This window comes from Rana temporaria, chromosome 4 (assembly GCF_905171775.1).
Source record: "Rana temporaria chromosome 4, aRanTem1.1, whole genome shotgun sequence".
In the NCBI taxonomy this organism is placed as follows: Eukaryota; Metazoa; Chordata; class Amphibia; order Anura; family Ranidae; genus Rana; species Rana temporaria.
Genome location: NC_053492.1, coordinates 427718048 through 427736691, shown reverse-complemented (window position 1 = coordinate 427736691; position 18644 = coordinate 427718048). Strand labels below are relative to the sequence as shown.

The following is an 18644-nucleotide window of genomic DNA, read 5'->3' as shown; positions in this document are numbered from 1 at the left end:
TGCATTTAGAGGAGCTCCGGCTGTTTTGAAACTACAAGTCCCATGAGACATTGCATGACCCTACCAATCACAGACATGACTCCTAGAGGCAGAGGCATGATGGGATTTGTAGTTTCACCACAGCTGGAGGACTGAGGTTGCCTACCCATGTCCTAAAGCAATGGGTCTTCAAACTATGGCTCTCCAGTTGTTCAGGAACTACAATTCCCATCATGCCCAGTCATGTCTGTGAACGTCAGTGTGTTACAATGCCTCATGGGATGTGTAGTTCTACAACAGCGGGAGGGCCCTAGTTTGAGGATCCCAGTCCTAAAGCAATGGTCATCAACTCCTGACCTCAGGGCCCACTAACAGGCCAGGTTTGCAAGATAACTGAAATGCATCACAGGCGATATAATTTGCTGCTCAGTGATTGCTGTATTCTAGTCTGCATCTCCCCAAGGTAATACATAAAATCTGGCCTGTTAGTGGGCCCTGAGGACAGGGTTGATGACCAATGTCCTAAAGGATACATGAAGGCTCCTGTACATACTCTCTGAAGTGAGTGTTCGCTTCCATTAGGGTGGGGTGCTTGTATATAAAAATGGACCCCTGTGTAAGCCAAGTGTATACAGAGTTTTTTTTTAGTTTTTACATGCCATAAGAACATCGCCTTCGGCAATCATTTACAGGCCATTTTTAAAAAAAGCATCAGTTAGGTTTTCTAAATTACCTTCTAAGCACCCTTAAGGGTGAGCTCCAAGCAAGTAGAAAAGGCAAAAATAAATAAAGCTAGATATTTATTAATAAATCATGAAATTACATTTTTTTTTTTAAAATGCAAGCTGTATACCTGATTTGATTTTGCTTTAGCCTCTTGCAATCCTCTTTTTGGCAGAGCTCTGTCTGGGAGAGGGAGATGCAGTCAAGAAGCCAATGAATTGTGCAGCAGTGCTCATGTGTTGGCAAGGAACATGCCAATAGGACAGGGATAAGCAATTAGCGGACCTCCAGCTGTTGCAGAACTACAAATCCCATGAGGCATAGCAAGACTCTGACAGCCACAAGCATGACACCCAAAGGCATAGGCATGATGGGACTTGTAGTTTTACAACAGCTGGAGGTCCGCTAATTGCATATCCCTGCAATAGGAGAAGAGTGACAGAGAAAGAAGCTCATCATTCTTCCTTCAATGTCAGGTCACAGACTGGAGGAGGGAGAAATCTTGTGTTACTAAACCGCAGCAGAGCAAAATCTTAGGACAGGTCTTCTGTGCTTTGTAACATGCAAAGGTTTTGTCTCTCTCAGCATGTGATTGGACTTTGAAAGGTGAAGCAACACATAATGAGCTCATCTCTATTAGGCTGGGTTCACACTAGTGCGATGCGGGAACCACGGCGATTCCTGTGCGGGAACCACGGCGGTTCCTGTGCGGGAACCACGGCGATTCCTGTGCGGGAACCACGGCGATTCCTGTGCGGGAACCACGGCGATTCCTGTGCGGGAACCACGGCGATTCCTGTGCGGGCACCACGGCGGTTCCTGTGTGGGCACCACGGCGATTCCTGTGTGGGCACCACGGCGATTCCTGTGCGGGCACCACGGCGATTCCTGTGCGGGAACCACAGGAATGGAACAACATGGGTTCCTGTGCGGGAACCACAGGGATTCCTGTGCGGGAACCACAGGGATTCCTGTGCGGGCACCACGGCGATTCCTGTGCGGGAACCACAGGAATGGAACCACAGGGATTCCTGTTGCGGGAACCACAGGGATTCCTGTTGCGGGAACCACAGGGATTCCTGTGCGGGAACCACAGCGATTCCTGTGGTTCATTCCTGTGCGGGAACTACTGCTCTCTGTGAACGGCTGAGGGTGTCAGTATAAAGTTAAAGCCGAGTTCCACCCAAAAATGGAACTTCCGCTTTTTGGAATCCTCCCCCCCTCCGGTGTCACATTTGGCACCTTTCAGGGGGAAGGGGGGAGCAGATACCTGTGTAATCCAGGTATTTGATCCCACTTCCAGGCATAGATCAACGTGGTGATCTACGCCACATCCGGCGCCTACTCCCTCCCCTCTGCTGTCTTCTGGGAGACACACAGGTCCCAAAAGACAGCAGGGACCAGTGGATCGCGCAAGGCTTCACTTCCTGATTCCCTTATCGAAGATGGCGGTGGCAGCACCTGAGAGCCGAGGGACAAATCGGCTTCGGGACCTGACATCGTGGGTGCCCAGGACAGGTAAGTGTCCATATATTGAAAGTCAGCAGCTGCAGTATTTGTAGCTGCTGACTTTTTTTATTTATTTTTTTCCGGCAGAACTCCACTTTAGTGACACCCCCAAATCGGTTTGCAGAATGCAGTGCAAACTGTGAAATCGGATCGCATGGTTCTGAACACCCAATGCAATCTGATTCCAGTGCGGACAAAAAAAGGGTCCTGCGCCTATACAAACTGTATGACTGAATTTGCATCACACAGACATTGCATGAGATCCGCACAGCAATGTGGTGCGAATCGCATGCAATGTCTGGTATTGCATAAGTGTGAACCCAGCCTCACTCTGCTCTCTCCTCCTATTGGTTTGCTCATTGATGGCATATGAACACTGCAGCACAACTAACTGGCTCCTTGTGCTGCTTCTCTCTCCCACTTTCTGCTGTTCAGGGATTGGAGAATGCTGAATTCTGGTACTTATACAGCTTGTGTGTAAAAAAAAAAAAAATACCTTTTTTAACAATGAATTAATGAATATGGAGCATTAGTTTGTGTCTTTTCTATCTGCCTGGAGTCAAACATTTGTTTTTCCTGATGGAGTGTGAACAATTACAAGGAATCACTGGCTGCAAGCTGGGAGTCTCTCTAGCTGGCTCCTTCAGCATATAATGTGTATTGATTCTTGTCTGTGGCTTGTCATTGAATCTCAACCTTGACTTTGTTTTGAGGGATCCAAGTGAAGGTGAAGCGAGTGGCAGGACAGACCCCTCAAGGTGAGGAGCCGATATATTACCCCCCAGGCTGCTCTTCTGCAGTGTCTTGTTTTCCTCTCTTTTCTGTGTGCGCATTTATCGCTGTCACAACTTCTTCTTATTTTCAGCTGTAAAGGTGCAATTCCTGCCAGGTCAGAGATCAGGGTTTAGACACTTTGTGGCTCTTCAGGCATGGTGGAACTAAAGTTTTTTTTTTTTTTTTATCACATGAAAAGACGATGTGTTTTTAAAGCTGAATTCCAGGAATAAAGAAAAGTACAACCAAAGCTCAGGGAAAACTGAGCGATCAGCTGTGTTTGATCACTCAGTTCTCAGCCTTAGAGCCGGCGGGGGACAGCAAATGACCCAAACTTTGGTGTTCAGGTTTAAGCACTTAAAGCGGGGGTTCTTTTTTTTTTTTTTTTTTTAGATGCGTCTTGCGCTGTTACCTTGGCGGCACCGTCAACACTACACAGTCGCCCTCGTCACATGACCCGCCTGCCGAGTCACGTGACCCGCGAGATAACGTGGGATTACAGTATAGATCAGGGGTCTCCAAACTTTCTAAACAAAGGGCCAGTTTACGGTCCTTCAGACTTTAGGGGGGTCAGACTAGGGCCATTGGGAGTAAAAAATGTCCAGGTGTCCAGTGGGAGTAAATAATACCATATCCTTGGTCACAGTGGGAGGACTAGTGCCCCATCGTTGGTGTTAATGGAGAGAATTGGTGTCAGTTGGAGGAATAGTGCCCCATTGGTGTCAGCAACAAGAATTATGCCCCATTTAAATTGGATGGAATAATGCCCCAGGGGCCGAATTAAGGCAAGCAAAGGGCCACATCTGGCCCCAGGGCCGCAGTTTGGAGACCCCTGGTATAGATCGTCTCCTGGGAGTCTCAAAACATCACTCCCAGGAGACATTGCGCACGGCCGGGGAACTCTAAAGACACGCCCACTCCCGCGGGGAATGAAACCCGGAAGCCACATAGAATGCACGATCCTAAAGGTAAACATTGACCTACGGAAAAAAAAACGATGGATTGCACATCTATGTATGCTGCTGCTGTGAGTGAGACGAAGTTGATATTTAGGGTGAACCTCCGCTTTAAGGACCAAGCTTATTTCTGACAGTTATTGTTTACAAGTTTAAAATCAGCATTTTTTGCTAGAAAATTACTTGGAACCCCCAAACATTATATATATTTTTTGCAGAGACCCTAGAGAATAAAATGGAGATTGTTGCAATACTCACACCGTATTTGCGCAACGGTCTTACAAACGCAATTTGTTTTGGGGGAAAAAAAAATGTTTTTAATAAAAAATCTTATTTATTTTACTTTTTTATTTTTACACTGTCCCTTTAAAAAAATAGATTGCGATCGCTTTTATTCCTATTACAAGGAATATAAACATCCTTTGTAATAAAAATAAACAGGACAGGACCTCGTTAATGTGAGATCAGTGGTCAAAAAGACCTCAGATTTCACATATACACTTAAAGCAGCGTTCCACAAAAAAAAAAAAAAAAGTAAAGTCAGCAGCTACAAATACTGCAGCTGCTGACTTTTAATATATGGACACTTACCTGTCCAGGGTGCCCGCAATGTCGGCACCCGAAGCCGATCTGTCCCTCGGTTCTCGGATGCTGCCGCTGCCATCTTCGATAAGGGAATCAGGAAGTAAAGCCTTACGGCTTAATTTCCTGGTTCCCTACTGCGCATTCTCAGGTCACTCTGTGCGATCCCACTGGTCTTTGCTGTCTTCTGGGACCTGTGTGTCTCCCTAAAGACAGCAGGGCTGACGGAGAAGGCGCCAGACGTGGCATAGGTCACCTCAGCGACCTATGCGCAGAAGTGGAAGCAAATACCTGTATAACACAGGTATTTCCCCCTGAAAGGTGCCAAATGTCACACCGGAGGGAGAGAGGATTCCGAAAAGCGGAAGTTGGGTGGAACTCCGCTTTAAAATAAGAAACTTCAAGAAAAAAAAAATGGGCTCTTTAAGGCCGGAGGGTGGAAGTGACGTTTGATGACGCTCCGGTCCTCCCAAGGCATAGAGTTAAGTGGGGGCTATCTTGCCCTCACTCGACTTAGTGCCCATCAGGCAATTGGATCATTTCTGGGGGGTGGGCACACCTCTCCCACCGCCCATAAAAGTGATACCGTGACGAATCTGCCACTGGGACCGCTTTTTATGTCAGAGCCTGCTCTGGTCTATTGGCAGGCAGGAGTAAACAGTCTCTGCCTCTCCATCTGTCCATTTACACTTGACTACCCTCCGATCCAATCCACCTAAACAGAACAAGATGGATCCCCTGTTGTGTGGTTTTTTTTTTTGCGCACCGAATCGGACCCAGAGGTAGGCAGGTATAAATAGGCACAAGTCCGTTTCCACCCACCTATCCATAGGGATGCATGGACCATCCAATCAGGTCTACCTGAAAGGCAGACCTAATTGGATGGCCTATGTGAAAAGGGCCCGAGTAAAGCCCTTTCAATTTACAATATACTTTTGAGAAAACTTTCTGTGTGGCCAAATACTTTTTACTTTGATTCGCTGAGGGAGCCACAGTTAGAATTAAAGGCATCCTCTGTGTTTTTTGTAGAGTACGGGATTGCACCTTTAGAAACAAAATTTGTGTCCTATGCATAATACTTACTTTTCTGTCACAACACAAATTCCTTCTCAGTCTATTTGCCATCTTTTTCCATATTTTGTTATGTTATTGCCTTTTTCCAGTGGAGGAAAAGTTCACCTTAAAATACATTTGTACTGATAAAAGTGGTATAAATCAACACTTGTGTGGAATAGTGGGCCACTACCATTCACGGCCCACTTGGTAACAGAAGTGACGTTTCGTCACGGCCCACTTGGTAACAGAAGTGACGTTTCGTCATGGCCCACTTGGTGATGAAAGTGACGTTTCGTCACGGCCCACTTGGTAACGGAAGTGACGTTTCGTCACGGCCCACTTGGTAACAGAAGTGACGTTTCGTCACGGCCCACTTGGTAACAGAAGTGACGTTTCGTCACGGCCCACTTGGTGATGGAAGTGACGTTTCGTCACGGCCCACCTGGTGATGGAAGTGACGTTTCGTCACGGCCCACCTGGTGATGGAAGTGACGTTTCGTCATGGCCCACTTGGTAATGGAAGTGACGTTTCGTCACGGCCCACTTGGTAACAGAAGTGACGTTTCGTCACGGCCCACTTGGTAACAGAAGTGACGTTTCGTCATGGCCCACTTGGTGATGATAGTGACGTTTCGTCACGGCCCACTTAGTTACATAAGTGATGTTTCGTCACGGCCCACTTGGTAACGGAAGTGACGTTTCGTCACGGCCCACTTGGTAACAGAAGTGACGTTTCGTCACGGCCCACTTGGTGATGGAAGTGACGTTTCGTCACGGCCCACCTGGTGATGGAAGTGACGTTTCGTCACGGCCCACCTGGTGATGGAAGTGACGTTTCGTCATGGCCCACTTGGTAATGGAAGTGACGTTTCGTCACGGCCCACTTGGTAACAGAAGTGACGTTTCGTCACGGCCCACTTGGTGATGGAAGTGACGTTTCGTCACGGCCCACCTGGTGATGGAAGTGACGTTTCGTCACGGCCCACCTGGTGATGGAAGTGACGTTTCATCATGGCCCACTTGGTAACAGAAGTGACGTTTCGTCATGGCCCACTTGGTAACGAAAGTGACGTTCCGGCCTTGTGTAAAAGTTGAGTGGCGTGACTCTTACCTGGCTGAAGAGGAATTTACTATAGACCTTTTTTCTGACCTTTGGCGCACCTCCTAGAAAACGGATTCCTCCTAAAGTGTATGAATTCGATATTAAAATGGCTGCTAGAGCTGCACGATTAATCGTGAAGAATAGAAATCACAATCTTTTTCCCTTCCCGATCTTCAAAACCGCATGTCAGGTTCTCTTCAAAAAGTAAAAAATCATTATTTTCTGCTAGAAAACTACTTTGAACACCCAAACGTGATATATATTTAGCAGAGACACTAGAGAATAAAACGGTGGTTGTTGCAATATTTTATGTCACACCGTATTTGCGCAGCGGTTTTTCAAACACAATTAAAAAAAACAAAATACATTTTAATGAATTAAAAAAACAACTAAACAGCAAAGTTAGCCCAATTTTTTTTTTGTATGATGTAAAAGAAGACGTTACACCACAAGAATCGTGATCTTTATTCTAAGCAAAAAAAATTGTGATTCTCATTTTTGCCAGAGTCGTGCAGCTCGGCGATCTCAAGGCGTCTTGAGAGGCAACTTGCAAAATGACTTCAGTATTGAAGTCAATGCAAGTCGCCCCGAATCGCCCCCAAAGTAGTACAGGAACCTTTTTCTAAGTCGGGGCGACTTGCGTCGCTCCTATTAGAACGGTTCCATTCACTACAATGGGACGCGACTTGTCAGGCCGCTGTGTCGCCTGACGAGTCGCCCCAGTGTGAACTGGGTCTAAGCCTTTAGCAAGCTGGTTATATAAAGTTTGTTTAGATTGATGTCATTGTGTAATTATTTGTTTTTAATTTCAAAATGTTCTTAAACATCCTTTGTTGTTCTTTCTTCAGAAGCACTTCTGGGGAGCCAAAAGTGAATGAAAGAGAAGACCCAAAGGATTCAAAGCCCCGCTCTCTGCGCTTTACATGGAGCATGAAGACCACCAGCTCCATGGACCCCAACGACATGATGAAAGAGATCCGCAAAGTCCTGGACGCCAACAACTGCGACTACGAGCAGAAGGAGCGTTTCCTGCTTTTCTGCGTCCATGGCGACGCCAGGCAGGATAGCCTTGTCCAGTGGGAAATGGAAGTGTGCAAACTGCCTCGCCTCTCCCTCAATGGCGTACGCTTCAAGAGGATATCCGGGACCTCCATCGCCTTCAAAAACATTGCGTCCAAGATCGCAAACGAGCTCAAACTGTGAAAACGTGCAAAAAAAAAGCTGGCGAATGTTCACGTCTGAATGTACTGCTCGAGCCCGCGCTGCCGGGACGCAGATCACGGGCTTTTTCCAACGCCAGTAACGGGCATTACACCCTTTTTTGGCACGCACGCCTTTCTCCTTTACTTCAAGATAATGCCCTTACTGCAATAAGGTTATATATAGCGATAATCCGTTGTACAATTTGAGATTCAGCACCACTTTTACCGCCCAACGGTGAGCAGCCTGTCGTGTCACGTGTACAGGAAGACGATTCAGATGTTTTCAGTACTCAGTCTATGTGGATAGAATTGTAAAATAGACAATTGAGTGCTTTCACACACAAAAAAAGCAAATCTTGTATAGCTGGGGTTAGTTTTTCTGTACAGAGATCTATGTTCAGTGTTTTCCGTTGAGCTCTTCCTCTTATTTTTGCATATATATATATATATATATATATATATATATATATATATATATATATATATATATATATATATATATATATATATATATATATATATATATATATATATATATATATATATATATATATATATATATATTATGTTTGACATGCTGAAGACGCCTGGCCACAGCTCGGGGTTCATGTCAAGCATCATGCAATGAGTGGAGGGGGTGGGCTGCTTATTTGGCAGCATGACCAGCTCCATGTTTACAGGAACAAAGGATTATGGGGTAAAATGCGGAGGTTAATGGCCATGATGTTGGTGCCCTTCACTTTGACAGCTGGTGCCGTGTTCATGCTAGCGTGAAGCAGACCCTTGGACCTCCTGATAACTACCCTATGTAGGCAAGGTGGTATGAGAAGAAGGATCATTTCTTTCCTGGTGATATCTTTTCTAAAAAAAGTTATTGAAATAGCCATAAAAGTACTGGAAGGGGCACTTTAACTCTGTATGTGCCACAACTTAGTTGTAAAAATCAAGCATGGCCAATGGGGAATTTTTCTCCCCTCTCTCTCCACTGGATTCAATGCTAACCCACTTTTTACAGCTCTTGTATTTGTCAACTGATTGCGTTGGGGTTTATTTGCAATTCATTCGAGTTATTAGAGTCTGGGGGGAAAGGGGAATCACGTAATTTTGAAAACTTCATGATGATGTCATCACCTCACCCTATAGTGTCACCTTATCCTTGCACTGTTTGGAGGCGTTTTAATGACCCCCTGCTCCTTAATAAGCCCTCCCATGTCACAGGAGTACATGGCTCCTGACCACCAGTACTACTTGCCAAGAGTACCAGCTGCACAGAGTATGTGAGACCCCCCCCCTCCTTTTAAAATCGATTTCTGAAGCTATTGTTCTCATTTGCATACATTTTTTCCAGTATGCATGTGGAAGAGACACAACACAAATCAGAAACAAACTTGCTCAGAGCATCTATAAAGCTTTCCACTGGGTTCACATATGTGTGAATTGGATGCGGGTTTCCCTACATTCATTTCGCATGACATACAAGTGTGACCGGCGCTCAATAGAGAGGTCCGGTGCAGCCGCGGAGCGGATTGCAAAAGGGTCCTATGCATGTTTGGGTCTGGTTCAGGTGAGAACTTGGGCAAAAACTCGGACCAGAATCACACCGGTGAACAGACACAATGGACCCCAGGCAAAAACCCGCGACCTCACATAAGTGAACCCGTTTTTTTGTGAGCGTTTGAAGGCACATTTAATAATGTCACATCACGCCGCTGGGCCCAATAAATCCCCCACACCCAGTTTTGCTAAAAGCTCATAAAGCCAAACTCTTGAATGTTCCATATTCAGCACCTAGTACAAATATTCGTATCATTTAAAAAGTCTTTTTGAAACGTTTATTGGTTTAAAAGCATCAGATGGAGCCTTTGGGGGGGGGGGGAACACACAGCTTGCACATCAAATATTATTAGAATAGTAATGAAATGCATTAAAGGGCCTAAATTAAAGTGTCACTAAACCCACATTGTAAAAATGTATAAATGGTGTATTACATGCCGTTCACACTCAGTCACTATGAGATTTATTTATGTATTCTGGAAAAAAAAAAACCTGGTTGATCCTCATAGAATCCCAGCTAGGGATTTTGCAACTGTGGTGGCAACTCTGCACATGCTCTGTTTCTATGCTGAGCATTTCCTCCCTATCACTTCTGAGCAGCCCATGTAACTCTAAAGTCACACATGTAAGCATACACACAGTGGTCAATGACAGCCCATTCCCTCCCTCCCTCCTCCTCCATGCCCACTAACCAGCTAAACACAATAGGGGTGGGATATTACATGTAGATTAATGGTGGCTTCACTTCCCTCTCATTCTAAGACACAGGCTAGAGGGGCGTGACGCAACCTGTGACTGGAAGAAATCTGCCCACACCATGTAATTTCCATAAAATAATAAAGATTTTATTTCAAATTAATATTAGTTTGTAAATTTAAAACAGTTTGTTGATATTTATTTTAACTCTGTATTCCAAAGGCTTTTTTTTTTTTTTTTACATGTGACCAGCAGCGATGGACTAGAAGCTCCTCCTGCTTATTTGTCCCTGCAGACAGGCTGGCAAAGATCTGGGTCATGTGACAGCTGTATATCGATTTTGATATTTTTTTTTTTTTTTTAAATAATTACAGTGCCATCATCCATATAAAGAAATAGAAGAGACAATTTAAAACAGCGTATGTTTAGTATCACTTTTAAGGCTCTTTCACACAGGAGGGACCGTTCAGGTCCGCCTGCCAGTTTTTTAGGCGGACCTGAACGGGCGCTCCGTGCTCCTATGGAGCCACGGATGTCAGCAGTAACATGCCTGCTGACACCCGACCCGCTCCGCCAAAGTGTGACGGAGGAAAAACCCACTTTTCCATCCGTCTAGGGAATCGGATCGGGTGAACACGGACAGATGGTCCGTGTTCATCCGATCCCCCCCATAGGGGAGAGTGGAGAAGAGACAGGGCGGTCCCTGCACAGTGTGCGGGGACCGCCCTGTCATCCGCCAGCTCAGCGGGGATCAACGGAGCGAACCCCGCTGAGCAAGCGGAGGTTCATTACTGATCCGCCCCGTGTGAAAGAGCCCTAAGGCTTGACAGAGACCATCTCCTAATGGCGCTAAGATTGGCCAGCTGAGTCTGGGGGCAAGTTTGATGTCTAATATATTAGGGGCCAGACTCGCCCCCTGAAATGAGTTGGCTGTATCTGATGCTTTCAACCAATTAACATTTCAGAAATACTTTAAAGTGGATGTAAACCCAATTTTTTTTTTTTTTTTTTGATGTCACAATGTACAGTATAAGATTTCCTATCATCTGTGCCCAGTCTTGTCACACAGAGTTAATCCAGCTCGGAGCAATCCTCTTTTATTGTTCAGTGAAATAAAACGGACTTACAGAGGAAAACCTTAGTCCGTTCCGCCCCCTTGCTGTGAGTGACAGGTTATTTGCATATATCATGCACTAGCCTGGAGACAGGCATTATTTTTTAATTCCCACCCCCACTCCTTTTCTGAAGTCATGTGGTTACTTTTCTGGATTTTGACTGGATGTTAGTGATCATAGCAGAATTTAGTGTAAGGAATACACAGGAAAAATGCATGTTGACAAGGGGAGTGTAGAGGAGGGTGGGGAGTCTACTGACATCATGACTCCACCCACAGAGCTCCAGACAACAGATCCACCCACATAATCTGCAGTTTTTCAGTTCTTATAACAGACATGGGAGACATTTGACAGGTAAGGATACATGCAGGAGGCATCTATATCCTTATAGATCAGCACTATGGCAGTAGTTTAGAAAGGATAAGAGTGGGTTTACATCCACTTTAACTAGTATGGACATTGGTACTACGTGCTCCTCATGACTCCTCCAAGAGATGATCAGTGAGCGATTGGTTTATGGGGATCGAAGGTGTAGCAGTCTGGGACCAGAACAAGGGCCACATACACTATACTATTACCACGGATCTGCTTTCTTAAATGGAAAAAGCACTCCACTTGATATCCATTAGAACCAATTCCCACTTTTATCCGTCCAGCTCTACCACACACATATGAGACTTAAAGTGTTACTAAACCCAGGACCCTGCATTTACTATCTCTGGTCTCCCACAGTGCACAGAACATGGAAATGCAATTATTTTAGTAAATATAAACTACTAATCACCTTTTCTCATTAGCAGTTAGAGCAGTCTTGTGACTTCTATCAGTGTTTAGCCAAGCACTGGTTAAAGCTTGTGGGAGGAGCTTTCTGACTGTCCTGTGAGACAGTGGAACGGTATGCAGCGCTAAAAAATCTTATAAAGAACAAATTATGCATCAATGTGATGATAACACAATAACCTGTGAATGAGTGTCCATTTGAAACAACCAGCACAAAAAGAAAAACACAAAGAAAAAAGTCCATCAATATGGGGTGTATGACCACATCCTCATCTTTGGAAAAACTTTCTGCACGGTAGAATCGAAAATAGATGGAATACTCTTACCAGATGTCGTGGATCTGCTTGTCAGCGACAACAGATCACAAAGGCATGTAAGGGATCGGCTCGGCTCTGCTCGGCTGGATGTTGGTATAGTGGTAGACTCACCACGGGGTATCCTGTTGGGTGGCTGTAGGCCTGGACTGGAACCTCACCGTAGGTGTACTCGCTCCAACTCAAATCCGTGGACAGGAACCAAGGGTCCGATTCTTTAAACACCAACTGGTGGTGCAAACAGTGGTATCCACTGGTGCAAGGTGCACACTGGTATGGAGTTTTTGAAAAAACTTTGTATCCAGGCAAGTCATGCAGGGAAGAGAAAGAAAACAATGCTCCGGATGGTGCAGATAAAAGAGGATAGGTTTTATTGAAGTAAAACCAATGACATAAAAGTGATCACTTCAGTAAAAAATTGAATAAATTGAATAAAAGCAATATGGGGTGCAGGTATAGCAAGCCCGACGCGTTTCGTCCAAGTGGACTTCAACTGGGGCATCTACCTTCACCCCCATATTGCCACATATATATAATGAGATTGCTTAATCGGACCGGGTGGGCGGACCAACCAGGTGAGCTTGGTAATTAACCAATCTGATCCGGCAATGCTCCCGACCAAATGGTTACCAATCATCAATCAGCTTTGTAACAAACAGGAAATGAATAAACAAAACTTTATCTGAAAAACATATAATTACAAAAAAGGAAAACAAATATTATATCATTCCCATTGTGCAACATGTGTTAAACTCATGAATTCATCATGCAACATGTATTAAGTTCATAAACTCATAACAGTAGTAATTTGGAATAAACAAAGAAGGGGAAGTGAAAAGTGAGGAGGGATGTTTGCCACCTGTATCTGGGCTGCAATGGATACTCTCCACCTTTCTGTTCAAACGATCTATATTGGATCCTCCCATGGATCAAGGTTAACCTGTATCCAATGCAGGAAGTGTTGGCCAATGTATTGTCTGGGGACACAAGCCAGTGCGCCGCCCGATCTTCCTTGCAACGCTGGCCTGGCGTCCCCAGACATCCCTGAACCACCCTGGAGCGCAACGCCTGTGTGCGAATTCACGCCGCGCGTGACGTCATCACGCGGCGGGAAAGCACACGGCGCTTGGTGACCAATGGAAGCACGGCACCATTGAACACATGGCATCCGGTGGCCAATGGGAGCGCGGCTCCTCTGACGTGTGAGTCTGATGGAAAGGAGCCGCTCAACCATCTCCATCTGGGTGTTGTTTTAAAATGTACTGGCAAAGCTGCCAGACTCTTAACATATGGGCGATGAAGTAATACTTCACGCTCATAATATGATAATCCCTACGTGCTCCTATATTAAGGAAAAACGTGCATGGGGAATAAAATGTGAAGAAAAAAGGGGGAAATGTCGCCCTCAAGGGGGGAAGAAAGGGCAGCACAACCCTAGGACCTTTTACACAACAAACATGTATCACACAGTGCAAAAAATGCATATCCATAAATTATAGATATGCATCTCTCAGAAATGTCAACCTTATAAAATGTGAATCAAAAGTTGCTGGATCTATTAAGGATCACAGTTAAAAATATTTTGTGTATAAATTCTGTGGTTTACTAAACGCAAAAAGGACAAAAATAAATTAAAATAACTAGAATATTAATAAGATTAGGCCTTGTTTATGAATGAATTAATATCCCATTCTACGTTCATACCAAATGGTTGGTATGTGCGTAATTCATGTATCCAGTATGTTTCTAACTGCGATACACCCCGTATGCGGGATTCACCTCTCCAATGGGGTACAAAACGATCAATAACCAAAAACTGAGTACCATGGGGATTTTTGTCATGATATTGCAAATAATGTCGTGGAACACTGTGGTTGGTTTTGCCCAGCAAGATGTTAGCTATGTGCTCGTTCACTCGAACCGTAAAGGTTCTAATAGTCCTCCCGATATATTGTTTCTTGCAAGGGCAAGTTAGAAGGTAAACAACGTATCGGGTGGCACATGTCGTGAAATGTTTCATCTGGTATATTTTAGAGGTGCTCGTAGACTGGAAAGTTTCACTTTTCCGTCTGCCGCTTGTGTTGTGCAGACACACATTACACCTACGGCAGGGGAAAAAGGCTTTACAGTCCTGAAAAAAGGTGACCTGTTTCGGGGCATCAATGACATTCGGGGCTATCTGTCCTTGAATGGATCTAGCCCCCCTGAAAATGACGCCCGCCCTATCTGGTATGACCGGACCCAAAACTCTGTCGTTTCTTAGAACACCCCAGTGTTTTGCAAGTATTTCTTTAACTTGCCTGGACTGGACAGAATATGTGGTGAAGAAGGACCACCGGAATTTGTCGTCCGTGGCTTTCTTAGGGCGAACCTCCAGAAGCGAACTGCGATCCAAATGTAGGCTTCGCTCAATTTCTGCTTCCAGTTCTCCTACTTCATACCCCTTCTCCACGAATCTGTCTTTCAGGACTGTGGATTGGGCAATGAAGTCTTCAGTCTTAGTACAATTCCGCCTAAGTCGCAAAAACTGGCTCCGAGGAACGGATTTTAACCACTGGGGGTGGTGACAGCTATCCAGCGGTATGTAGCCGTTACGATCGGTTGGTTTGAAGTACGTACTAAATTCTAGATGTTGTTCAACTACTTTGATCTCCAAGTCGAGGAAATGTACAGAGGTAGAACTAGCCTCATGGCTCAGTCGAATACCTCTGTCATTGTCGTTCAATGTCGACATGAAATCTTTAAGCGATTCTAAGTCGCCTTTCCATAAGAGGAGGATGTCGTCTATATATCTGGCCCAAAGGACCAATTCTGGTCTTTTGAGGGCGTAGACGACATCCTCCTCCCATTTGGCCATATAGAGATTGGCCAGACTGGGGGCAAATTTGGCCCCCATGGCCACACCCCTAGTTTGCAAATAAAAATTGTTTTGAAACCAGAAATAGTTATGTTGGGCTGCAAAAATGAGGAGCTGCATGATGAAATTACGTTGTATCACCGACAGGGTAGTGCTCAGAGACAGATAGTACTCCACTGCATCAAAACCCAATTGGTGAGGGATACACGTATATAATGCAGTCACATCAGCAGTGGCCAGAATCATGCCGTCGCTAAAGGAAACTGATTCCAATAGCCTGATGGTGTCACCCGTATCCTTAAGATAGGACGGCATGAGTCTGACCAATGGTTGGAGTGGTTAAAATCCGTTCCTCGGAGCCAGTTTTTGCGACTTAGGCGGAATTGTACTAAGACTGAAGACTTCATTGCCCAATCCACAGTCCTGAAAGACAGATTCGTGGAGAAGGGGTATGAAGTAGGAGAACTGGAAGCAGAAATTGAGCGAAGCCTACATTTGGATCGCAGTTCGCTTCTGGAGGTTCGCCCTAAGAAAGCCACGGACGACAAATTCCGGTGGTCCTTCTTCACCACATATTCTGTCCAGTCCAGGCAAGTTAAAGAAATACTTGCAAAACACTGGGGTGTTCTAAGAAACGACAGAGTTTTGGGTCCGGTCATACCAGATAGGGCGGGCGTCATTTTCAGGGGGGCTAGATCCATTCAAGGACAGATAGCCCCGAATGTCATTGATGCCCCGAAACAGGTCACCTTTTTTCAGGACTGTAAAGCCTTTTTCCCCTGCCGTAGGTGTAATGTGTGTCTGCACAACACAAGCGGCAGACGGAAAAGTGAAACTTTCCAGTCTACGAGCACCTCTAAAATATACCAGATGAAACATTTCACGACATGTGCCACCCGATACGTTGTTTACCTTCTAACTTGCCCTTGCAAGAAACAATATATCGGGAGGACTATTAGAACCTTTACGGTTCGAGTGAACGAGCACATAGCTAACATCTTGCTGGGCAAAACCAACCACAGTGTTCCACGACATTATTTGCAATATCATGACAAAAATCCCCATGGTACTCAGTTTTTGGTTATTGATCGTTTTGTACCCCATTGGAGAGGTGAATCCCGCATACGGGGTGTATCGCAGTTAGAAACATACTGGATACATGAATTACGCACATACCAACCATTTGGTATGAACGTAGAATGGGATATTAATTCATTCATAAACAAGGCCTAATCTTATTAATATTCTAGTTATTTTAATTTATTTTTGTCCTTTTTGCGTTTAGTAAACCACAGAATTTATACACAAAATATTTTTAACTGTGATCCTTAATAGATCCAGCAACTTTTGATTCACATTTTATAAGGTTGACATTTCTGAGAGATGCATATCTATAATTTATGGATATGCATTTTTTGCACTGTGTGATACATGTTTGTTGTGTAAAAGGTCCTAGGGTTGTGCTGCCCTTTCTTCCCCCCTTGAGGGCGACATTTCCCCCTTTTTTCTTCACATTTTATTCCCCATGCACGTTTTTCCTTAATATAGGAGCACGTAGGGATTATCATATTATGAGCGTGAAGTATTACTTCATCGCCCATATGTTAAGAGTCTGGCAGCTTTGCCAGTACATTTTAAAACAACACCCAGATGGAGATGGTTGAGCGGCTCCTTTCCATCAGACTCACACGTCAGAGGAGCCGCGCTCCCATTGGCCACCGGATGCCATGTGTTCAATGGTGCCGTGCTTCCATTGGTCACCAAGCGCCGTGTGCTTTCCCGCCGCGTGATGACGTCACGCGCGGCGTGAATTCGCACACAGGCGTTGCGCTCCAGGGTGGTTCAGGGATGTCTGGGGACGCCAGGCCAGCGTTGCAAGGAAGATCGGGCGGCGCACTGGCTTGTGTCCCCAGACAATACATTGGCCAACACTTCCTGCATTGGATACAGGTTAACCTTGATCCATGGGAGGATCCAATATAGATCGTTTGAACAGAAAGGTGGAGAGTATCCATTGCAGCCCAGATACAGGTGGCAAACATCCCTCCTCACTTTTCACTTCCCCTTCTTTGTTTATTCCAAATTACTACTGTTATGAGTTTATGAACTTAATACATGTTGCATGATGAATTCATGAGTTTAACACATGTTGCACAATGGGAATGATATAATATTTGTTTTCCTTTTTTGTAATTATATGTTTTTCAGATAAAGTTTTGTTTATTCATTTCCTGTTTGTTACAAAGCTGATTGATGATTGGTAACCATTTGGTCGGGAGCATTGCCGGATCAGATTGGTTAATTACCAAGCTCACCTGGTTGGTCCGCCCACCCGGTCCGATTAAGCAATCTCATTATATATATGTGGCAATATGGGGGTGAAGGTAGATGCCCCAGTTGAAGTCCACTTGGACGAAACGCGTCGGGCTTGCTATACCTGCACCCCATATTGCTTTTATTCAATTTATTCAATTTTTTACTGAAGTGATCACTTTTATGTCATTGGTTTTACTTCAATAAAACCTATCCTCTTTTATCTGCACCATCCGGAGCATTGTTTTCTTTCTCTTCCCTGCATGACTTGCCTGGATACAAAGTTTTTTCAAAAACTCCATACCAGTGTGCACCTTGCACCAGTGGATACCACTGTTTGCACCACCAGTTGGTGTTTAAAGAATCGGACCCTTGGTTCCTGTCCACGGATTTGAGTTGGAGCGAGTACACCTACGGTGAGGTTCCAGTCCAGGCCTACAGCCACCCAACAGGATACCCCGTGGTGAGTCTACCACTATACCAACATCCAGCCGAGCAGAGCCGAGCCGATCCCTTACATGCCTTTGTGATCTGTTGTCGCTGACAAGCAGATCCACGACATCTGGTAAGAGTATTCCATCTATTTTCGATTCTACCGTGCAGAAAGTTTTTCCAAAGATGAGGATGTGGTCATACACCCCATATTGATGGACTTTTTTCTTTGTGTTTTTCTTTTTGTGCTGGTTGTTTCAAATGGACACTCATTCACAGGTTATTGTGTTATCATCACATTGATGCATAATTTGTTCTTTATAAGAATTTTTAGCGCTGCATACCGTTCCACTATTTTATTTTCAATTTTTGTCATATTGCTTGTGTGGCTGCTCACTTGATATTTAGATCAGCGCAGTATCTCCCCCTTCTCACATTGTCCTGTGAGACGTCAAGACCCCTGACCCTCTCTCTGGACAGTGTTGATTGGCCCTGTGCTGATCACATGCACTCTCCCAAGAAAAGAAAAAAACCTCTCTAGCAATACACACCAAACTGAGCATGTGCAGCCTGACTCCATAGACTCTGTGTTATCAGAAAATTATATGGGGACAGTGGAACGAGGGGAGGATCAGAGAAGACGGGATCAAACAGCCTTTTTATACAATGCCGAGGATTAACCCCTTGGGTTCCACAGTGA

At 44.8% G+C, this 18644-nt stretch overlaps 1 protein-coding gene across 1 annotated transcript in view; it reads left to right on the top strand.

Annotated features, from left to right (window-relative positions):
* The window catches only part of MARK1 (microtubule affinity regulating kinase 1), a 209098-nt gene extending 201209 nt beyond the window's left edge, over positions 1 to 7889 (top strand). Inside the window, exons 17-18 of the mRNA XM_040351418.1 lie at positions 2925 to 2969; positions 7530 to 7889. Coding sequence (XP_040207352.1) covers positions 2925 to 2969; positions 7530 to 7884 — 400 coding nt within the window. The 3' untranslated portion in view covers positions 7885 to 7889. The remainder of the gene's footprint in view (positions 1 to 2924; positions 2970 to 7529) is intronic.
* The last annotated feature ends 10755 nt before the right edge of the window (positions 7890 to 18644 follow it).